This window comes from Aotus nancymaae, unplaced genomic scaffold, assembly GCF_030222135.1.
Source record: "Aotus nancymaae isolate 86718 unplaced genomic scaffold, 86718_ANA_hifiasm-v0.15.2.pri h1tg000079l, whole genome shotgun sequence".
NCBI lineage: Eukaryota > Metazoa > Chordata > Mammalia > Primates > Aotidae > Aotus > Aotus nancymaae.
This window is the reverse complement of record NW_026988494.1, coordinates 27,724,541-27,746,258: the sequence shown is the minus strand read 5'-3', so window position 1 is coordinate 27,746,258 and position 21,718 is coordinate 27,724,541. Positions and strand designations below refer to the sequence as shown.

At 40.8% G+C, this 21,718-nt stretch overlaps 1 protein-coding gene across 7 annotated transcripts in view; it reads right to left on the bottom strand.

The window, feature by feature from the left end:
* Positions 1 to 21,718, bottom strand: part of MSRA (methionine sulfoxide reductase A) — a 368,941-nt gene that overhangs the window by 327,755 nt on the left and 19,468 nt on the right. The window contains exons 1-2 of one of the 7 annotated variants that reach the window (XM_064368785.1): positions 1,179 to 1,627; positions 904 to 978 (exon numbers count right to left, since the gene is read on the bottom strand). The exons of 4 other annotated variants lie outside the window; for them this stretch is intronic. Coding sequence is in view for 1 of the 3 variants with exons in the window: in XM_064368781.1 (XP_064224851.1) it covers positions 1,179 to 1,191 (13 nt within the window). In the remaining 2 variants the exon portion in view is untranslated. Of the gene's footprint in view, positions 1 to 903; positions 1,149 to 1,178; positions 1,647 to 21,718 lie in introns of those variants that run through there. 2 more of the 7 variants (XM_064368781.1, XM_064368784.1) reach the window with 2 other exon arrangements.

Below are 21,718 nucleotides of genomic sequence, written 5' to 3'. Positions count from 1 at the left end.
TAACTGTTCAAACACTTCTGTTAGATTTCATATATTTTTCAATCATATTTGTATATTAAATGCCATTTTCAGGGTTGCTAATTTGTCACTATAATTTTATAAAAAACCATCTGAAACAATTGATCATTTAAGGCGCGCAGTAATAGAAAGCTCTAGACAGGTTTTTATTGTCGAAGGATTAACAAATCAATGATTATATACTCAAAACAAAAGCACAGATCCAGGGGCAGTCTTTTATACTGCCCAAAATGATGAGTACTTATGTGAATATATACAGTTTTCCTGTATTCTTTCAGCATATAAAATAAAAAGAAAATATATGATTCTAGGAAGTCATAACCTAATCCCTATAACTCAAACTCTCTCTAAAAACAGAATACTTACAACGAGGGTGGTCCACAGAAACACATGCCTTACAGTTAACCTCTCCTACAATAACGCTGATTTTTAAGAACAGAACTATCACAATCCGACCATAACCAGGCCTAATGGGAAGGATTAATTGCTCAGAAATTAGATATAAAGTATATATCTAACTAAAACACCAGGTAGTATTAAAAAGAAAATCGATGAAGTTTCTAGATTTTCCTTCCACTTAAAACATTTTGAGAGAACCAGGCTATAGTAATCGTTTGATTATAAAATCTCATCAACTGAAAATAAGGAATTTTTCTCCAAGTATTGCAAACACAGCTCACCACTTCTTCCCCAAAAGATTTAAATTTCTATTCTCTACCATTCCCAGCCATTTCTGACAACATCATAAAAATCACCTTTCATCATTTCCTTCTCACAATGAGAATGCACTAATCGCATACATCTCTTAGACATAGACACCTCCCCACCCACCTCCCAAAAATGGTTCAGAGCAAAGACACACAAAAAAATAATGACCAAGCTCACATTTCTTGTTTGCCCTTCAAGCGAAGTCTGGTGTCTTCAGCTTGCCTTTCTGGTCTTCAGTGTTGTCACTAATTGCTGGGGGATGTAGTTTAGGACAGCATGAAGCAGCAGAAATAAAAGCTGTTGCTTTAAGAAAACGTTTTCTTAAACACATGGATAAAACAACTTTTACTCTGACTTCCTGGCTGGGTTGCATAAAATCTTAGAAAGTCTCCTTGAAAAGTTAATGTCTACAAATGTCCAAAAATAAAATAAAATAAAATCTAAAAACTTACGTTCTGAACACATTCCGAAGGATGTCTTTCTGATTTGATTTGAAAGCAGGTTTGTATTGATGAACAAACTTTATTTTGTAGAAAATTAATATTCTCTCTAATTAGAAATTTGCCTTGCCATCTTCTATATTAATCCTGTCTCTCATGGTATAATCATACATGCAAAAAATCAAATATAGTATTTCCCAAATGCATGGACACTGTGGAAGCTTCGTTTTGAAAAAGGCTTTTATTTCCCTTAATACTGGTGACTAAACGTCATTGTATGTACCAACACTTTCAAATAGCCCAAGAGACTTAAAAAGCCTTCTAAGTTTGAAAACCAAAAAGTTCTGAGTTTTTCTGTACCCCAGGACGGTTTTCTTTCCTGAAGCTCAAGCCGAGAAAGCAGACAAAAGAAGCTGATTTGACTGAGCTGTGCCAAGTCTTGCCTTTTTTTCTTTCCTCAGCTCTCCCTCTGCCTCTCTCTCTCCCTCTTTCTCTCTCTCACTCTTTTGCTCCCAGTATGGCAACCTTCCGAGCAGTCTTGGCGGAGGTCCAGGCTGTGCCAGTCTGTCTGAATTCTTGTCTCCAAAAGATGTCCTTTGCGGATCAATTAATACATTTGAAAACAGGAAACCGTGGTACGGTACCCAAATCCTGGCACCAACAGCATCGACTTCTGCCAAATCACCTTACAGATTTCATGGTATCCTACCTTTCAAAATCATTACTAACATGTTCCCAGAGCAATAATGGAGTACTAGAAGCCATTCACTGCTCAGCATAAGGAATCTGTTCCCTAGAAATGTCCATATGCGACATATGCACAACCTGCAATAAATCAAATTTCTCCTGTGAGAAGAGATGTATGTAACTTTAATAAGCACCACACACTGTATTTCTTTTTATAAGACTTGCTTTTCCTTGTCCTGCTGCAAAGACTCATGGGAGAATAGAAACGGAGGCATGCAGATTAAAATTAAAACTGTATGCCCAAAAATGTCATTCTTTATCCCTATAGAGAATGAATATAGTTTTGATTGATCTGTAACTTTATTTTTAAGGAGGCTCTAATACAAACTGTACCTATTCAAAATTTTACTAGGGATGTAGGGAGGAGAAGAGTTCTTTCGAAAAAAGAAATATCAATAAAAAGGAAAATAAAACATCTAGGGTACATTTACTAAGATTAAGTATCTTCACATTTTGACACCTCAAGTTCCAACATTGTTTACTAAATTCATATTAATACAATAAGCCTAAACAAGTACTGTTTGTTTTTATTTTTAGCATCAACACCTTTCAAAGCAAAATAGCCAATCTGTGCTTCACACACTTACCTGGTTTAAGAAATCATTTTTACCTATGATGCTTGAACATAGAAAATAGCCAGACTGTAGAATCACCGTTGTTTCATAGAAAGAACCCAGAATAGTGACTTCCAGTCCTTGGTTGTGTCACTTTCTAATTTAGATAACTTGAGGTCTCAAATTGCTAATCTATCTAATCCTCAGTTTGCTCATCTAGCAAATACAAAAATCAGTGACTTCCTACTCTGTGCTCCCAAACTACTATGTTTATGCACATAATATACCTTCAACCTAATTGCACGGTAATTAGTTAAGTATGTGTGCTCTGCCAACCATATGTGTCATCCTCACAGTAGAATCATATGTCACTACTTATCTAAGAAAACTGAAAATCTTGCATAGAGCCTTCCATATACAGGTGTTCAACAAATCTATTAAGTGAATAAGTTATGGGAAAGGATCATATGAATATCACTCTGAAGTTCTATTAATATGACAATGAAAAACATAACTACATATTACTAAACATAAAGTTGATAGATCAAAGAAATGCTACAGAGATATCATAAGGGTTGAATTAAAGCACTGACAAAAGTGTCCCATGCTGTCCTTTCAAATAGGAATGTTAAAATTTGGGCAGAATAATAGTGAATTTGTAAATAGAAATCAATAACCTGTTTATAGCCAAAGGCTAAAGAGAATCTTGAAAGCAGCATGGGAGAAGTGACTCATCATGTGCAAGGAATCCTCAATAAGATTAACAGCTGATTTCTCACTGAAAACCATGGAGACCACAAAGCAGTGGGATAACATAGTCAAAGAGCTGAAAAGAAAATAACTGTCAACCAAGAATTCTATGTCAGCAAAACAATTCTTTGAAAATGAAAGAGACACTAAGACATACCAGATAAACACAGAGTTCATCAGTAGCACACCTGCTCTACAAGAAATGATAAAGGAACTTTCCCACCAAGCTGAAATGAAAAGGCACTAAATCAAAGCAATGTGAAGAAATATACAGGAATAGGTATAAAGGTAACTGCAGAAGTGAATATTTTACAAATAGTATAAGTGTATTTTAAAATATGTAATATAGCTTAAATTTTTTATTATTAAACATTTATAAAATATTTAAAATGGGACAAATGTACTCTTTTTTCTATCTGATTTAAATGACAAAAGCATAAAACAAATATATATAGAATATAGCCAAATAGCATAAATAAATCCTACCTCATCAGTAATTACATTAAACTTAAATGAATTAAACACTCCAATTAAAAAGCATCAATTGGCAGAATGGATTAACATTTAAAAACATAATTCAACCATGTGCTGTCTACAAAAGACACACTTTAAACCCAAAAACACCAGTTGAAAGTAAAATGATGGAAAACATATATACCATGCAAATGGAAACCAAAGGAGAGCTGGAATGGTTATACTAACTGGCAAAACAGACTTTAAGACAACACTTGTTACTAGAGATAAAGAAGGGCATTTTATAATGCTAACAGGGTTAATTCATCAAGAAGAGACAACCAATATAAACATATATAAGAATGGAGCCCCAAAATACACAAAGCAAAAACTAAAATAATTGAAGGGAGAAACAGGTAATTCAACAATAATAGTTGGAGACTTTAATATATTTCATTCCACAACTGCTAGAACAACTAGACAAAAGTTCAGCAAGGAAATAGAAGACTTGACCACCAACACTATAGGTCAACTAGTTCCAACAGACATCTACTGAACAGTCTATCCAACAACAGCAGAATGTATATTCTTCTCAAGGACACATGCAACATCCCCCAGCAGACAGTATGTTAGGCTATAAAACAAACCTCAATAAGTTTAAAATGATTAAGTCAAAGTGTGTTTTCCAACCATAATGGAATACAAGTAGAATTCAATACAGAAAAAAAAAAAGGAAAACATCACAAATATATGGAAATTAAATAACACACCTAAATAACTAATGAAGAAATAATAGACTAGAGTAAAATAAATGAATTAGAGAAAAGGAAAACAAAGAAAATCAGCAAAGACACTGCAAGAATACTACAGACGCTTTACCTCACACCTGTTAGAATGGCTATTATGAAAAAGATCAACAAAAACAAGTGTTGGCAAGAATGTGGAGAAAAGGTAACCATTCGATACCACTGACAGGAATATGAATTAATACAGCCATTACAGAAAACAGTATGGAGGTTCCTCAAAAATTGAAAATACAACTACCAGCCAGGCACAGTGACTCAGGCCTTTAATCCCAGCACTTTGGGAGGCCAAGGTGGGCGACTGTCTGAGGTCAGGAGTTCGAGACCAGCCTAACCAACATGGCAAAACCCTGTCTCTACTAAAAATACAAAAAATTAGCCAGGCATGGTGGTGTGTGCCTTTAATCCCAGCTACCTGGGAGGCTGAGGCAGCAGAATCGCTTGAACCCAGAAGGCGAGGATGCAGTGAGCCAAGATCATGCCATTGCACTCCAGTCTGGGTAATAAGAGTAAAACTGCATCTCAGAAAAAAAAAAATGCAACTACCATATGATCCAGCAATCTCACTTCTGAGTATATACCCAAAGAAAATGAAATCAGTATACTGAAGACATATCTGTACTCCCATGTTCACTGCAGCATTATTCATAATCACCAAGACATGAAATCAGCCTAAGTGTCCATCAACAGATAAATGAATAAAAAAAAATACATACGGTAAATGGAATACTATTTTGGCCTTTAAAAATAAAATTCTGCAATATTTGACATTACAAAAAATAATATGTGAGACAATGCATATAATTAGCTTGATTTAGCTATTCTACAATGTATACATATTTCAAAATATCATATTGCACACCATATTTTTTCAGTTTTTAAAAATAATGAACTTAAGTAAAAATTTAAAACACTACAGACCAATATCCCTTATGAATATAGATACAAAAATTCTGAACAAAATACTAGCAAACTGAACGCAGTAACATACAAAAAGGATAAGCCATGAACACATGGGATTTATCCCAGTAATATAAGACCAGTTCAACACATAAAATGCAATTGACATAAAATACCATATTAAAAGAACAATGTACAGAACCCACATCATCTCTACAAACACAGAGAGGCATTGATAAAAAATGCCCACACAAATGACAATAGAAGCATCGTTCATAATAACCCAAAATGAAAACAACCCCCATGTTCACCAGCTGATGAATAGATACAATGTTGTCTGGCCATACACTGGAATATTACTCAGCAATGCAAAGGAATGAATCACTGACACGCACTACAGCATGGATGGGTCTTTGAAAAACATTATGCTAAATGAAAAAGCCAGACACAAAAGTCTGCATATTGTATGATTCTATATATATGAAAGATTCAGAAGAAGCTAATCCATAGACACAGAACATAGCTTATTGGTTGCCAGGACCTGGGCAGAGGGAAGAACAGGAAGTGACTGCCAATGAGTATGGGGTTTCTTTTTGGAATAAACCAAACATTTTCATGGTTTAATGGTGATGTCTGCATGACAAAGTGAATGTGCGAAAAACCACTAGATTGTACATAATGACAAGTTTCATGGGATGTGAATTATATCAGTTTTTTTTTAAGTTGCAGTGCATCTCCCCAGTATTTATGGTTGTTACAACCCAAGGTAAACTCACAAAAACACTTTATAGCCTCTTACATAGAAGCCATACTATACAATAGCTAAACTGGTTATCCACCTGAATCTGCTTCAGGAATCTGCCGAGCTAATTCTAGTGCCTGACTCTGTTTTGACTTCCGGGTTCCGTCCTAGTCAACTCCAGCATTCCTGGTTCCATCCAAACACCGCTCCATTCTGCCAGCTCTCTTGGTTTGGCGCTCACAGAGCTTCTGCTCTCCTGGACTGCTAGGCCCTCCTGGAGGCACCCAGTCATTTTTGTCTTCCAACTCTCTCTGCCAGGCCCTAGGGAATTCAAAATTTTAACAGCTAGATCCCCCTGCATGTTAAGTCTGCTTCCTAGGACTCACTTTGCTCTCCTGGTGCACTACAAATCGCAGCAGGCACACAGAGCCCTTTTCAGTACTAACCCAAGATCTGATTCATCCCTTTCATACTGCTGTGGTTTGGATATGGTTTGCTTGTCCCCACCAAGTCTTATGTTGAAATTTGACACCCAGTGTGATGGTGTTGGGAGATGGGGCCTAGTGGGAGGTGTTTGGGTCATGGGGGCATATGCCACGAGTGGCTTGGTGCCATTCTCAAGGGATCAAGTGAGTTCTCCCTCTCACGAAACTAAACTAGGGGAATAGACTAGTTCCTGGAGAGTGGGTTGTTATAAAGTCAGGATGCCTCTTGGGTTTGGTCCTTCTTCACAGGTGCTCACTTCTCTTTCATGCAGCACAAAGGCCCTCACCAAAGGCCAGCAGATGCTACTGCCATATTTCTTATACAGCCTGCAGAACTGTGAATGAAAAAAGACTTCTTTCCTGTATATATTATCCAGCCTCAAGTATTCCTTTATAGCAGCACAAAATGGACTAAGACAAATACCTACCTCTCTTCTACCCACTGTGGTTTCCCCTCCTAGCCATGTGTTTGGACAGGAGGTTGCTCTCTATCTATACCCATATTAGACACTGATCATGGGAATGTGCAATGGCAAATTCACAAATATGGGGCATTTTCCCTACAGTTTGTACTGTTTACCTGATTTATTGGTGGCCTCAAGACCTTCTTTAGATTCAGGCTCAAAGAGGAGGTCCAAATGAACACAGAAAGGGAAATATAAAAGGAGTTGATTCTTGGAAGTTTTTTTTTTTAAATTACTGTTTATATTTCAGTTTTACAACATGACGTTATGGGATACATATAGATGGTAAAATGGTTACTACAGTGAAGCAGATTAACATATCCATCATCTCACAGGGTTATTGTGCGTATATGTGTGCAACAAAGGCAGCTAAAATTTACTTATTTAACAAAAATCCCTAATACACTTTTATTAACTTTAGTCCTCATGTTGTACATTAGATCTCTCATTTGTCCTACATATCTGCTATGTTTTAAATCCTTTGATATACATCTCCCCAATTTCTCTACCCACCCGCAGCTCATGGAAACCACTGCTTTATTCTCTGTGTATTAATATTTGAAATATTCTCAAAAATATTTCATATAAGTGAGATTCTATTTCTTTTTCTGTGTCTGGCTTATTTCACTTAGCATAACATTCCTCAGGTCTGTCCATGCTGTGGCAAATGGAAAATGGCCATCCTCTTTCTTAAGGCTAATATTACACTGTATACATATACCACATGGTCCTTATTCCTCCCTTGATGAATTTTTTTTTTAATTTGAAGTCTCACTCTGTTGTCCAGGCTGGAGCACAGTGGTACAATCGGCTCAGCCTTCCAGGTTCAAACGATTCTCCTGCCACAGCCTCCAGAGTAGCTGGGAAAACAGGAATGCAGCCACCACACCCAGCTAATTTTTGTATGTTTAGTAGAGATGGGTTTTCACCATGTTGACCAGGCTGGTCTTGAGAACTCCTGACCTAAAGTGATCTGCCCGCTTCAGCCTCCCAGAGTGCTGGGATTACAGGTGTGAGCCACCATGCCTGGTCAATTGCTCCCTTGATAGACATTTAAGTTCTTTCCACATCTTGGCTATTAGACATCTTCACAAGGGAATGATTTCATCTCCTTTCAGTATATTCCCAGAAAAGGAATTGCTGGGTCATATGGTAGTCCTAGTTTTAACTTCTTTAGGAACTTTCATCCTATTTTCCATAATGGCTATACCAAACTACATTCCCACCAACAGTGAACTAGGGTTCCCATAGTTGGTGGTTACAAACGGTACACAGGGAAGTCTTTCTACAGACTTAACAGAAGTCTCTTAAGAGTAGCAGAAGAAACAGGAAGTCAAAATGAACAGACTTCCTCTACACCTGGGGTTTCTCAAACTTCCTTCCAGGGAGCCCCAAAGTCCCCCAGATGCTTCAGGGCTTTCACAAAGGACAAAGAAATGATAAACAGATGAGGTTCTAGATCACCCCTGTATTAACTGAAGTATTTGCCATTAAAAGTAATGGCAGGCTGGGCTCAGGGGCTCATGCCTGTAATCCCAGCATTTTGGGAGGCCAAGGCATGTGGATCATGAGGTCAGGAGTTTGAGACCAGCCTGAACAAACCCATGGTGAAACCCTGTCTCTACAAAAAATACCAAAATTAGCCGGGCGTAGTGGTGGTAGTGTGTGCCTGTAATCCCAGCTACTCAGCAGGCTAAAGCAGGAAAATCACTTGAACCCAGGAGGCGGAGGTTGCAGTGAGCCAAGACTGCGCCACTGCACTTCAGCCTGGGTGACACAGTGAGACTCCATCTCAAAAAAAAAAAAAAGTAATGGCAAAAACCGCAATTACTTTTGTACCCACCTAATACTTCCATTTCTGTGATTTATATGTATGAGGTTTACCTGAATTTTTTTCTGTCAAAAAGTCTACTGCATTTGCAGAACCAATAAATTAAAAATCTCTCTCTTAAAAAAAAAATTTCAAATCTTTTGCTTTAAGTCAATCTCAGAAAATACTCCCAAATGAAATAACCTAACAAGAAACCTCAAGGGTGTGGCCATCTCAGAATATTCACAATGTGAGCTAATGTCATCTGAGATTGAAGACCAGGACAGGCAACCACTCCCCCAGCCGTATCAGGAACAGATCTACCTAGCCCACAGGACGGAAAATGGAACACAACTGAGTTATGGACCACTTCCCTACTTTCTTTCCCTCTGGAATTTTAGATCCTTAGAGCTACAATGTGAAACTCCAAAGAGCACAGATCTGGTCTCTTTTCCCAGCTATTCATTAAGTGTTAGACACATCCATTCACTTGAACAATTCTCTCAAGCATTCTCTGAGCAATCACTACTTGCCAGGCATGAGCCAAGGGATATGGAGCCCCTGCCATCAGGACAGATGGAGAGACATGCAAACAAATAATTATAAATACAGACCATGTGGCCGGGCGCGGTGGTTCACAGCTGTAATCTCAGCACTTTGGGAAGCTGAGGCAGGCGGATCACGAGGTCAGGAGTTCGAGACCAGCCTGGCCAATATGGCGAAACCTCATCTCTACTAAAGATACAAAGAATTAGCCAGGCATGGTGGCATGCCCGGATACTTGGGAGGTGGAGGCAGGTGAATTCCTTGAACCTGGAGGTGGAGGGTGCAGTGAGCCGAGATCATGCCTCTGCACTCCAGTCTGGGGAACAGGGCAAGACTCCATCTCAAACATCTCAAAAATAAATACATACACACATACAGGCCACGTATGAGCTGTGGTAGAAGCACGGACATGCTTTCCCAGGAACACAGGAAGGAAACAACCTGTTCATGAGTCATCCACCAACAAACCAACCAAATACATGTCATTTCACTTAAAGAAGTTTTAAAAGTATACTCATTTTATAGGTATTCGTTGTGTTAATAGTATACTGAAATTAGTAAGGCAAGGCTCTGTGAAATACAGAGGCACATCAGGAAGGCTCCAACCCTAAAGACGCTTAAAGTCTAGTAGGAAGGTAAGACACTTTGCAAACACAACAATGCTTCACACGTGACAAGTCTGATTATTGAAACATCTCCCAAAATCATGTCTTCCATGTTGCCTCCCTGGTGCCATAAAAGATAAACGTCCTTTCCACAAAGCTCCAGTGCGGAATTCTGAGGACCCTCCTTCTTAAGACCAATCCAAATTATATCCATTCTCTCTCTCTCTCCTCTCCCTGGCCCACCTCTCCTCTCCTGTCCCTCCCCTCCTTCTTTCTCTACCAGTACATACTCATGACTTGCATTCACTGATTTATTAAGTCAGTATTTACTGAGTACCTGCTATGTGCAAAATATGAGGTTAGAAGTCACAATGGACATAAAAATGAAATAAATGAAAGGTGAAATCATGTATTAATAATAACCACCATCACAATAATAAGTACTTTTATACTCTTTAACTCGTTCACTCCTCACCTAAGTTTTGAAGGAAAACAGGTATTACTTTATGGATGAGGAAACTGACATCCGAAATTATGTGACTTCTGCAGATTCTCAGATTCATATCTAGGGTACAAAAAAATTAAAGCAACCATCCCAGGTTCCATTATTTAATGAATTTGCAAAGCTGGAATTAACACAGGTGCTCTCATACATCCAACTTCCTACTTAACAGTGCTTCTTGAATGGCTAACTGGCACCTCAAACCCATCTTGGCCAAACCAGAACTCTTGATTTTTCTCAAAAAACTTCCTTCCTTTCTCAAGCTTCCATTAAATAGTAGCACCAAACATGTAACTGATCAACTTGAAAAGCCAAGAGTCATCCTCAATTCATGTCTCATCACCCATTAGAATGGCTATTAGGATAAAGACAGACAATACCAAGTGTTGACAAGGATGTGCAGAAACGAATCCTCATACATTCTGGTGGGAATACAAAATGGTAAACAGTTTGGCAGTTTCTTAAAAAGTTACATTGATCATAGGAACCAGTCATTTCCACTCTAACGTCTATCCATGAGAAATGACAACATGTGTCCATAAAAAGACCTGTACATTCACAAAAAAATAATTCATAATACCTAAACACTGGAAACAATCCAAACACCCACCAGCATGGTCTATGTGTTGCCAACAAGCAATAAGAAGAAACAATTACTAATAAGTGCAACAACATGGAAGAACCACAGAAACATTAGGCTAGGTGGAAAAGTCCAGACAGAAGAGACTACATGTTGGATGATTCCTTTTCTATGACATTTCTTTTTGAAAACAGAACTATAGAGACAGAAAGCATATCAACTGTTAGCTGGAGTCAGGAGAGCAGACTGAGGGCAAAGAGGCAGGAGAGAACTTCTGGGGGTGATGACAACTGGACAGCATTAATGGTTTCACAACTGTACAAACTTGTTGAAAAGCAAACTTCACTACTTTAGAAGAGGTGAATTTTGTGGCACATGAATGATACCTCAGTATGAACCCACAACAGTTAGAAAATATTTATTAATATATAAGGCATCTAAGGTACTGTAGCAGGCCTTCAAGGGACTATTCAGATGATTAAGACACTGTCCCCACCTAAAGGAACTTCGGCTCGTCTTCTTACAGTTACAGAAGTAGGACAGATCTATGGAAATTATTAGATATCATGTGACAAGAAATGATTGCCAAAAACATAGAACAGGTACTTTCTTGAACACAAGAAAGTTTGGAGGAAGAAGAGAGGCATAAAGCCAGGCACTGGGGAGGCCTTACAGATGATGCTCATCTCAAATGGGGCCATGAAAATGAAAGGAAATCAGAAAAGTGGAACCAGGTGGGCATTCTTAAGAAAAAACCCAAAGGCAGGCATGCTCAGGGTGTGGCAGTGATCAGTGGGCTGTCTGGCTAAAACACAGGCCCATGGGAGGGCAGAAAGAGTCCCAGGCCAGCTCAGAGCTGCCAGAGGCCTGAAGCACCCACCCCTCACAGACTTTCCTCAAACTTTAGGCATTTGAGCACTGTGCTCATGATTTTTGCCATATTTAAGACAATAGTACAATCTATTTATAATTTACTTGATATGTTTTAAACTCACTTTTTACCTAGATTAATTTTTAAAGGAAAGTCTATATCAAACATAAAGGGAAAACTGGCATCATTTGCAAAAATAAAAAAAAAAATTTTTTTTAAGTATGTTACTGAATTTGCAAAGCGTATAGCTGTCTCTAAGCTTGAGACCTATTTCTACTAAAAAAGAGAGGATAATGAGTATTGGAGAAAGTTTAAAAACATTCTAAAATTCTAAAACAGCAAATTCTAGAAGGATAGGGACAACAAATATTACTAATTTTATTTAGCACTTACTATAGCCAGACACTGTTCTGAACAGTTCTCCTTTTATGTCATTTAATCTTCATAATAACAATACCTACCTCATCAGGGTAATCATCAGTCTCATTTTTCAGCCTAGGAAATTAAGGCACAGAGACTTAAACTAGCTTCACCAAGGTCATGCAATTTGTCCAAGGTCATAGAGTAATAAAATTTCAGGGTTGAGACTAAACCCAAGAAGAGCTAGGACCACCACCATCCTTAGGAGGCCAGAAGTCAGAACATGGAAGTCCAGACAAGCCGCAGGAAGAAGTCAGAGGGTAATCCGTGACCAGCATCCAGAGTAGCAGGGTCGCTGAAATACCAGCCCTGACTGGACTCCCAGTGGCACCCAACAGCCTCTTACGATCTGACACTGCCCAGGTCCTCGCACATTTCACTTCCAAAATGTAATATTGATACAAAGACCTCAATTTTATTTGTAAATGGATTTCAGGTCTTTCAAGAGCACAAAATTTAGCTGTACCTTGGCCTAAATCCCCTCTTTGAAATTCAAAGTACTCACATAGGAGTGGGATCTAATTTTCAGAGAAAGTATTTTAAAATTAAAATTAAGCAATACATTTAAATGCTATTTCAAAGTTTCTGACAGGTCTGAAACATCGTGAATACAGACACCATTAATCCACAGACATCAAAACTGTGTTATTACCTTAAATCTTCAAAAATCATTGTTTGGGGAAAAAAACAGGATAGCAGATAAAACTGTCAGAATAAGAAAAAAGAAAACCTCTCTGAAGAAAATTTCCTTTGCATAGTTTAAAAGAAAGACTCAAAAACTTAAAAACAAAAATAACTGATCTGGAACTGCCCAATTTGATACTTAACTCAGGATTTGTTAAATAAGCAAAAAAAAAAAAAAAAAAAAAAAAAAAAATAGACATAGTAGGTTTCTGATTCACCCTTGAAAAAAATGTGATTTCTTATTTCCCCAGAGGAAACCTTTAAGTGCATCAATAGATTTCTCTGGATATCAAATATTTCTCCATCATTGTGAGTAAATTATATCTGGATCAAAATCAGATGGATTAAATTTCTCTTAAGATACCCAAGAGATTTCTAAAATACAGGGAAATGTGTCACATATCTAAAAACAGTATTTTATCCTAATACCTCCACGTCTCTCAATTAGAATATTAGCCAGAAAACAAATATAAAGTGAGTTTTAGATTTGACTAAATTCAAAGTAATTTGTTAAAACTACATCGTCATTTTCTGATGTTAGATCAAATTTATCATCTTTTGGGTCCTTTAAAAATCTCTGGAAATATGGCTTTACACTTTCATTTTTAAACTAGAAAAAAGGTATCTGAATAAGTGATAAGTTGGAAGGGAGTCACAATTTTATTTAAATGCTATGTATGCAACGAAAAATATAAGTATGGTTACCTGCTTCCAAATTCTTGATAAATGCACCCCAGCCAGTGACATCAGATTGGAGGCTTAATTATTCTCATCTGTGTTATTTTTGGCTTCCTGACTAGACTATAAATTCCCTAAGAGCTGAGATTATTAACTATTCTAATCATCCATTAGCACCGTGCTGAGCACATCTAGTCACTCAGTAAATATTGATTGAATTCATACTCCGTTCATGGCACTTTGGTCGGTGCTCCAGAAATAAGGTGATGGAGTGAACACAGTCTCACCTTCACAGGAGGAGCGGGTGGAATAAAACACAGCCATATGCTGGGCAAAGGAGGTCATAGCACACTGGACTGGAGACCAGGAAGAGGGAACCCTCCAGCCCTGTCACCACCTCCTCTCACCTATTTGGTTCAACATGCAGTTTCCCTCCAAGATTACCAATTTAATCCCAGGTCAGTGTTTATAGAGTCCCATCTTTGCTTGAGAAAATAACTTGATAGGATTTGGCAGTAAAAGACAAGACCTTTAGTGCACGGTTGTTAGCGAGAACCCAAGCCAAATAGAAGTGTTCCATCTGTTTTGTAGGAGAAAAGATGACGTCCATTTTCTTAGGAGGGCGAAAGGAAGGAGGGCTGGGAAGGAAGGTGGGCAGCTTTGCCCTCAAGAAGGAAGAAGCTGTGAATGAGCTGTCTTGGCAGCAGGAGTAACAAGGGTTAGAGGGCCCTTTTCCATGATGCGTGCATCCTCCATCACTCCTTCCCTAGTCTCTAGGAAAGTCTAGGACATTCTCGCCTGTGTTATGGGTCAGGTTTTGTAGGGTTTTGTTTTGTGTTGGGTTTTTGGGGTTGTATTTTAGCAGCAGGTTTCACATTATCACCCAGGCTGGTGCAGTGGCACCATCACTACTCACTCAGTCTTGACCTCCTGAGCTCAAGCAATCTTCCTGCCTTAGCCTCCTAAGTAACTGGGACTACAGGTGCACACCACCACACCCGAGAAATTTTTTTATATTTTTTGGACAATTGGGGGTCTCACTTTGTTATCCAGGGTGGTCTCGAACTCTGGGCTTCAAGCAATTGTCTTGCCTTGACCTTCACAAAGTGCTGGGATACAGGCATGAGCCACCAAAGCTACAGGTGAGGTTTTGATAGAAAAGGAGAAAGGAGTCAGCAGAGAGGGTATAGCTCAGTGGTAGAATATTTGATTGCAGATCAAGAGGTCCTTGGTTCAAATTCAGGTACCCCCTCAGTTTCCTATACATTGGCAGAAGTTCAAGACCAGCCTGGCCAATAAGGCAAAACCCCATCTCTACTAAAAATACAAAAATTAGCCTGGCATGTTGGCAGGCGCCTATAATCCCAGCTACTTGGGAGGCTGAGGCAGGAGAATTGCTTGAACCCAGGAGGTAGAGGTTGCAGTGAGCCAAGATCACATCACTGCACTCCAGCCTGGGAAACAGAGTAAAACTCCGTCTCAAACCAAAAAAAAAAAAAAGGAAAAGAAAGAAAAGGAGTCAATTCATTGTGAAAAAGAGATAGTATATCTGGGGATCCCCAAACGTTGAGGCAGAAGTAATTGGGAGAACACAAACGCCCCTAGCCACACACACACTCCAGAATTTAGAGAAACGTAAAGAATAGCTTCATGCTCCCATGAGAAGGAACTAGGGGCTAAGTCAAGGAGCAGGAGGCCCCAAATGGCAAGTGGGTTGTAGAAGTCAGCTATAGGATGTCAGGTTGAGACCACCAAAGGGGCACGGCCCCTCCACATGGAATCGTCCACTCCCTGTCTGCCTAGTTCTTTTATGACACCTCCTTATCAACCCCTTCCTGCTGTTGCTATGCACAGCCCTCCAACTGGACCTTGTGTGCGGCCCAGACAGGCCTGCACCTGTCTGTGCTGTCTTAGCCTCCAGCCCCGCCCTGCCCCACCTCTATTTCAATCCATGTTATGACAGCCTGGCTGGGCATCTCCCCAGCATCCAACCTCAGCCTCACTGGTTCCCTTTTGCGAATTCCCTGTCAAGACCAACAGTTTATCTGGACTACGCCTTGCTCAACAGCCTTTTGCAGTATGGAAGACCCCGCAGGTGGTAATTAGGGGAGATTAGTCTTTAGAAGGAAAAGCTGTAAACAAATTTCACACTTAAGATGCAGCCGCAAGGCCAGGTGTGGTGGCTCACACCTATAATCTCAGCACTTTGGGAGGCTGAGGCAAAAAGGATTGCTTGAGCCCAGGAGCTTAAGACTAGCCCAGGCAATATAGCAAGACCTCATCTCTACTAGAAATTTAAAAAAAAAAAAAAAAAAAAAATTATCCAGGCATGGTGATGCAAGCCTGCAGTCCCAGCTACTTGGGAGGCTGAGGTGAGAGGACTGCTTAATCCCCGGAGTTCAAGGCTGCATGAAGCTGGAATTGCACTACTGCACTCCAGCCTGGGCCACAGAGTGAGACCTTCTCTAAAAAAAAAACAAAACAAAATAAAAAGCAACAGCTGCAGGCTGGTACAGAACTGACAGTCACAAAGAATAAGGCCCAAGTGCAGTCCCTGTGGAAAGAACCTCAGCTCCTCGAGAAAACCACAGCGTGGTTCTGCTTCCAAACTGCCCGAGTTTCAACTACACTTTCCAATATTCAGACAGAGAAAACAGGGTTAGACTCTAAGAAACTTCAGAAGAAAAGAAAGATTAAAAAAAAAAAAAAAGTCTGCAAGAAGCCATCTCATCGAAATGAAATAATCATAAGGGGGGATAAAGTCAGTTCCAAGGCAGGGATATGGATTCATAGTTGCCAAAGTAACTTCCCCTAGATTGAGAAAGAGAAAGTCGTAACTGTATTAGCAACCAGGCTGCTAGGCCTCCATCTTCTTTCTCTGTCTTTGCCTCAAGGGGGAAAAGAACAGAGATAAAGGGGCAAAAAAGCAAGTGAGACCATGCAAGAAATATGCATGGCTTAGAGTTTCAACTCATCAGCTTCTGAGGAAAGGAGATTAATTCTGACAGCAAGAGAGCAAGTGCTAAGCCTAACACAAGAAAGCACTTAAAATCATGGCAGGTCAGGAGGAAAAAGGAACCGCCCCGAACCTCGCTTTCAAGCACTTTCCCTAAGTAAGTGAATTTGTGACCAGAGAAGTTAAGTAAATTGCTCAAAGCTGCGCAGCAAATTAATACCAAGCCAAAACCCAGAATTCCTGAGCCCACCCTCAGTGATCCTTCCGTGGGGCCACAGTGGCTTCTCACCTTGGCTTTGATGAGAGAACAAACCCAGCTGAGGGGGAAACACTTTGTGGGTTATGGGTATGGCTGGGTAGCCAAGAGCCCTGTAATGCTTAGCACTCAGGCACCAAACATGAAGGACTAGAAAAGGTTTTCCTCAACTTGTGCAGGGAGGGACACTGCAGGGAAGGAAAGACATCCACACCTTCATGATGAGACACTTAAGAACAGTCAGGTTTAACAAAGAAGCTGTTCATTTCTACCAGGAGCTCACATCATGGCTTCTAGTGAGGAAGGCAGTCATCTGTGATGTCCCTGTAATTACAGAGCTTTATTTCTCTAGAACAAACATGGTTGGGTATGGTGGCTCACACCTGTAAGCCCAGCACTTTGGGAGGCTTAAGCAGGTGGATTGCTTGAGCCCAAGAGTTCGAGACGAGCCTGGGCAACACAGCGAGACCCTATCTCTACAAAAAATAAAAACCTAGCCAGGCATGGTGGCATGTGCCTGATAGTCCCAGCTACTTGGGAGGCTGAGGTGGGAGGATCAAGTAAGCCCAGGAGGTCGAGGAGCAGTGAGCCAAGACTGTGCCACTGCACTCCAGCCTGGGCCAGAGACCCTGTCTAAAAAGAAAAAAAAAGTACCACATCATACTCTGAGCCAGGTGCTCTCACCCAGTTCTTGAAACCTATGAGCCTGGGGGGAAGGCTGCACTCTGCAGGATGGGGAAGTGGTCTCCAGAACTGCACAGGTGGTATCCCGCCAGTGGCAGGGTCTCAGGACATGGCAGTGAACACTGGAACAACGGGAACATCCAGCACGCCTGCAGTCCTAGCATGGCTTCTAAATGTGGCTCACATGAAAAGCTATCAAGGAACCACTGGCTACAAATGTGACCCTTATTTATTTTCCATTCAAGACAAACCTAGTTAAGGATAAGGAAGGCATCTATATTAGTTCAGTTGCAAGTGAAAAAATTCCAACTAGGACTGGCTTAAGGAAAAACAGGCAAAGAGAGAAACAGGGAGATGGAGTGGTTGTTTTCGGTCAAAGAATCCAAGGAAACGCTGGAGAGTGAAGCCATGGGAAGGGCAGAAGCGCGGTTAGAGCTCAGGAACTTGGAGGCAGTGGGACCACCTGCCATTTCTACCTCCTCCCATGGTCCTCAGCCTCTCCTGCTAAAAGCAGGCCTTCTCCAGGGTGCAGCACCACGGTGGCTGCCAGCCCTAGAGCTTCACAGTTTACAGCTCTCATCTCTGGAGAACAAGCACACACGCTCCAGGAAGGAGGTGCTGTCCAGACAGGGTCAGATGACCCACCCCAGGGGTCACCGGTGCCTGGGGGCAGAGTCCCAGTGGCCAGTCCAATGCCACAGGAGCCATGTGAAGGGGGCTGGGCTGAGGATCCCTAGTGAGCCTACAGGCCCCACCTTCATCACACCAGGCACCAGGTATGAATGCGAACATACACCCACACCAACCATCCACACACACCTCTCACATTTCAGCTTCTAGCCTGGTCTCCAACATGGGTATTACACTCAATAGCAAACTGGCTGAGGAGGGAAGGAGGAGGAGGGTAAGGATGGAGGAAGAAGAGGGAGAGAAAGAAGAGAAAATGAAGTTTCAAAACTGTAGAGACATCTTCACAGTACTCACCTCTCCCCATCCAAAACACCTGTGACTGTGTACTTACTGGAAAACAGTGACTAAATTTTCCCAATTTGGCTTTATAGCAGTTCTAAATCAAACATTTATTTTGTGTGTTTAATTTCCTACGCTACTGCTCTTCAAAGAAATTAGTTGGCTTAAATCCCAAAACCTTCAAGGAATTAAGCACAAAAGTGAAAATATTAGTGAATATTTTCACTAATATTAGGGTGAATAAGATGCTATGAGATACATCTGGATACATATAAATCTGTGGCAACAACACAGAGAATTAGAAAGGGCTAACACATGACTGGGGATGAGTAAACGGGACCAATGGACACCAAGAATCTCTTCCTTAAAGGACAATAAGAAATTGCCAGGTCCAGATTCCATGTGGCACTGAGGGCTTCCAGAAGAACAGGACTGTAAGAAACTTGTTAACAGATGAGTTGTCAGAAGCCTCAGAAAGCAAGTGAGCAAGAGAGGGAGGGAGGGAGGGAGAGAGGAGTGAGGGAGGGAGGGAGGAAAAAGACCAGAAAAATCACCGTGAATCAAAACACAAAAGGGGTCCAGTCCTGGTGGCTCACAGCTGTAGTCCCAACACTCAGGGAGACTGAGGAGGGAGGATCACTTGAGCTTAGGAGCTGGAGATCAGCCTGGACAACACAGTGAGACCCTGTCTCTATAAAAAACAAAATGGACACAGGAAGTCAAAAAAAGAATCCACGTATAAAATTACAAACAACAGTGCAAAATTTATATTTATTTTCTTCAACATCTTCCCATATCTTCCCCCTTTAGAATCTAACACACATTTTTTAGTCTCTCCCATCTTTAAAAAGCCCTACCCCTTTTGAACCTGACTGTTGCCCTATTTCCAGTCAAGCTGTTGAAAGAGAAGCCGGGATCTGCAAGTCCCCACACTTTCCCGCCTGGCCATGGTGCCTGGTTCCCGCCCCCCACCGACCTCCCCGCCGCCGCTTCGCCCATCACTGTTGGCAAAAGCTTTTGTTGCCAAATGCAATGGCTGTGGCCAATCATCAATTTCTCGTAGATGTTCTCACTTCTCTTGGTTTCTTGAGCACTCTTTTTGCTTTTCTAACTACTTTTTCCATATGAACTTGGAGGCTACTTATCTTCTGCTCCAGGGTACATGTGCAGGATGCGCAGGTTTGTCACAAAGGTAAACATGTGCCATGGTGGTGTGCTGCACCTATCAACCCATCACCTAAGTCCAGCAGGCATAGCTGTTTTTCCTAATGCTCTCCCTCCCCCAAACTGGCCCCAGTGTGTGCTGTTCCCCATCCCTGCCCTCTGCTCTTCAATGTTGAGATCCCATAACACCCATCCCTACCCTCCCTTCTCCTGATGCTACCCACTCTGTCGGAGCTAGGTAGAGACACTTATGGAAAGGCAGGAGACTAGGAAAGTGGAACCCAGAGCTGGGAGGCACTCCAGAGCCAGCCACTGCAGCCACCACTCTGTGTTTATGAGGGAACCTTCCAGCCTCTGCTTGAACTCTTTCTACTGCTGACAGGGAGCTCATTGCCCGACAAAGCAATTCCCTTGTAATAAACTAGATGGGCAATCAGGAACAACACTGCCTGCAGGAAGTGGTGAGAATGGAAATTGTGTAAATGAACACCCATGTTGGCCAGCAAGAGTCATTTTGAGAGAGCCTTTTCCCAAAAGGCTATAATCTTTTCCCAAGAGGTTACAGGACTATGATTTAAGTAATAATCAACCTCATCCCTGCTTCATAGGTGGACCCAGCGGCCAATCCTCCCGAAAGGAAGGCTGAAGCTCAGGTGGAGTTCAAGGCTGTGTGTGCCTGCAGCTTACGGGCCTGCCTGCCACACACTGCAGCTCTTGCAGGGAGTATGGTGATGTCATGTAGCCACTCTTACAAAACGGGGCCACAGCGTGCCAATACGCTGTCTCCTCAGTGTCCCTACTGGACACATCACACTGCAAAACAAACATTCTGTGCATCTTGCAGGAGCCAGGTACCTTTCTAGGCTCTTTCCCTATTATCTCATCTATTCCCAGAAATAGCCACCGTCTTTGTTTTACAAATTAGAAAACTGAGGCAAATTTACCCAAGGTCACGCAGCCAGCAAGCACATGACACGTGGCTCCAATTCACAGTTCAAATGTGAAGTCCCTGTACTCTCCCCCAAACCAACGTGTCCTTCACTAGAGAACACATTTCTGAATATGCCTATTTATACTGAGGCGGTAGACAGCGACGTATGGTCATGGAAGGTCCTGTGGAGAGAGGTAATAAGCAAGCATTCATTTCCTAGCATCACACTCCATGGCATAAATGAGTTTCCATATCTTGGTATTAGGAAAAGAGAGGAAAGTGGTACCCTTGGGAGAAAAATATGAATGATGCTAACAGAATGCGGCAAACCCAATAAATCCAGAGACTAATATTACTCTGTGATCTCTGTAGCACTTATGCAGGGACTGAAAACCACCTTACAAGAGTTCGTGGAACTTGTTATATCATAAAATCATCTCTTGATGCTAGAACATAAAACAATATCTTTTTAATGTAAACACAACCTTGGGGAAACTGCAGATAACTGTGATCTCTTTATTTTCTTCTGTCATACTGGGAGCCATTTCCTTCACCAATATTTTTACATATTTGTAGAAAGACTTCTCTTCCATAAATATTAAACATGAATTGTAATGCAGAAGCTAAAAACTCAGATCTCCTCTAATAACTGCTTGGAAAGTCAGCCATTGGACATAGACACACAGTCATAATCAAATTTCTAAATATAAATGGTTTGTGCTAGAAGGTAAGGTTAAAACATAGCTTCCATTTATTGAGATTCATTAATATTAATACCTATTGGCCTGAACTATACTAAAAGAGTTTTATTGAACAGGCAACTTCCAAATACAATACTACAGAGTACAAGCTCAATCATTCTTTAGTTCATTTAACTAATGGTTATCATGTAACAGACATGCCTAGGTGTGGGAAGGATCCACATAAGTAAATAAGCCCTCATTAAACTTGCAAGGCCCTTGTAGAGAAAACAGAGAAATACATTAAAGTTAATCATG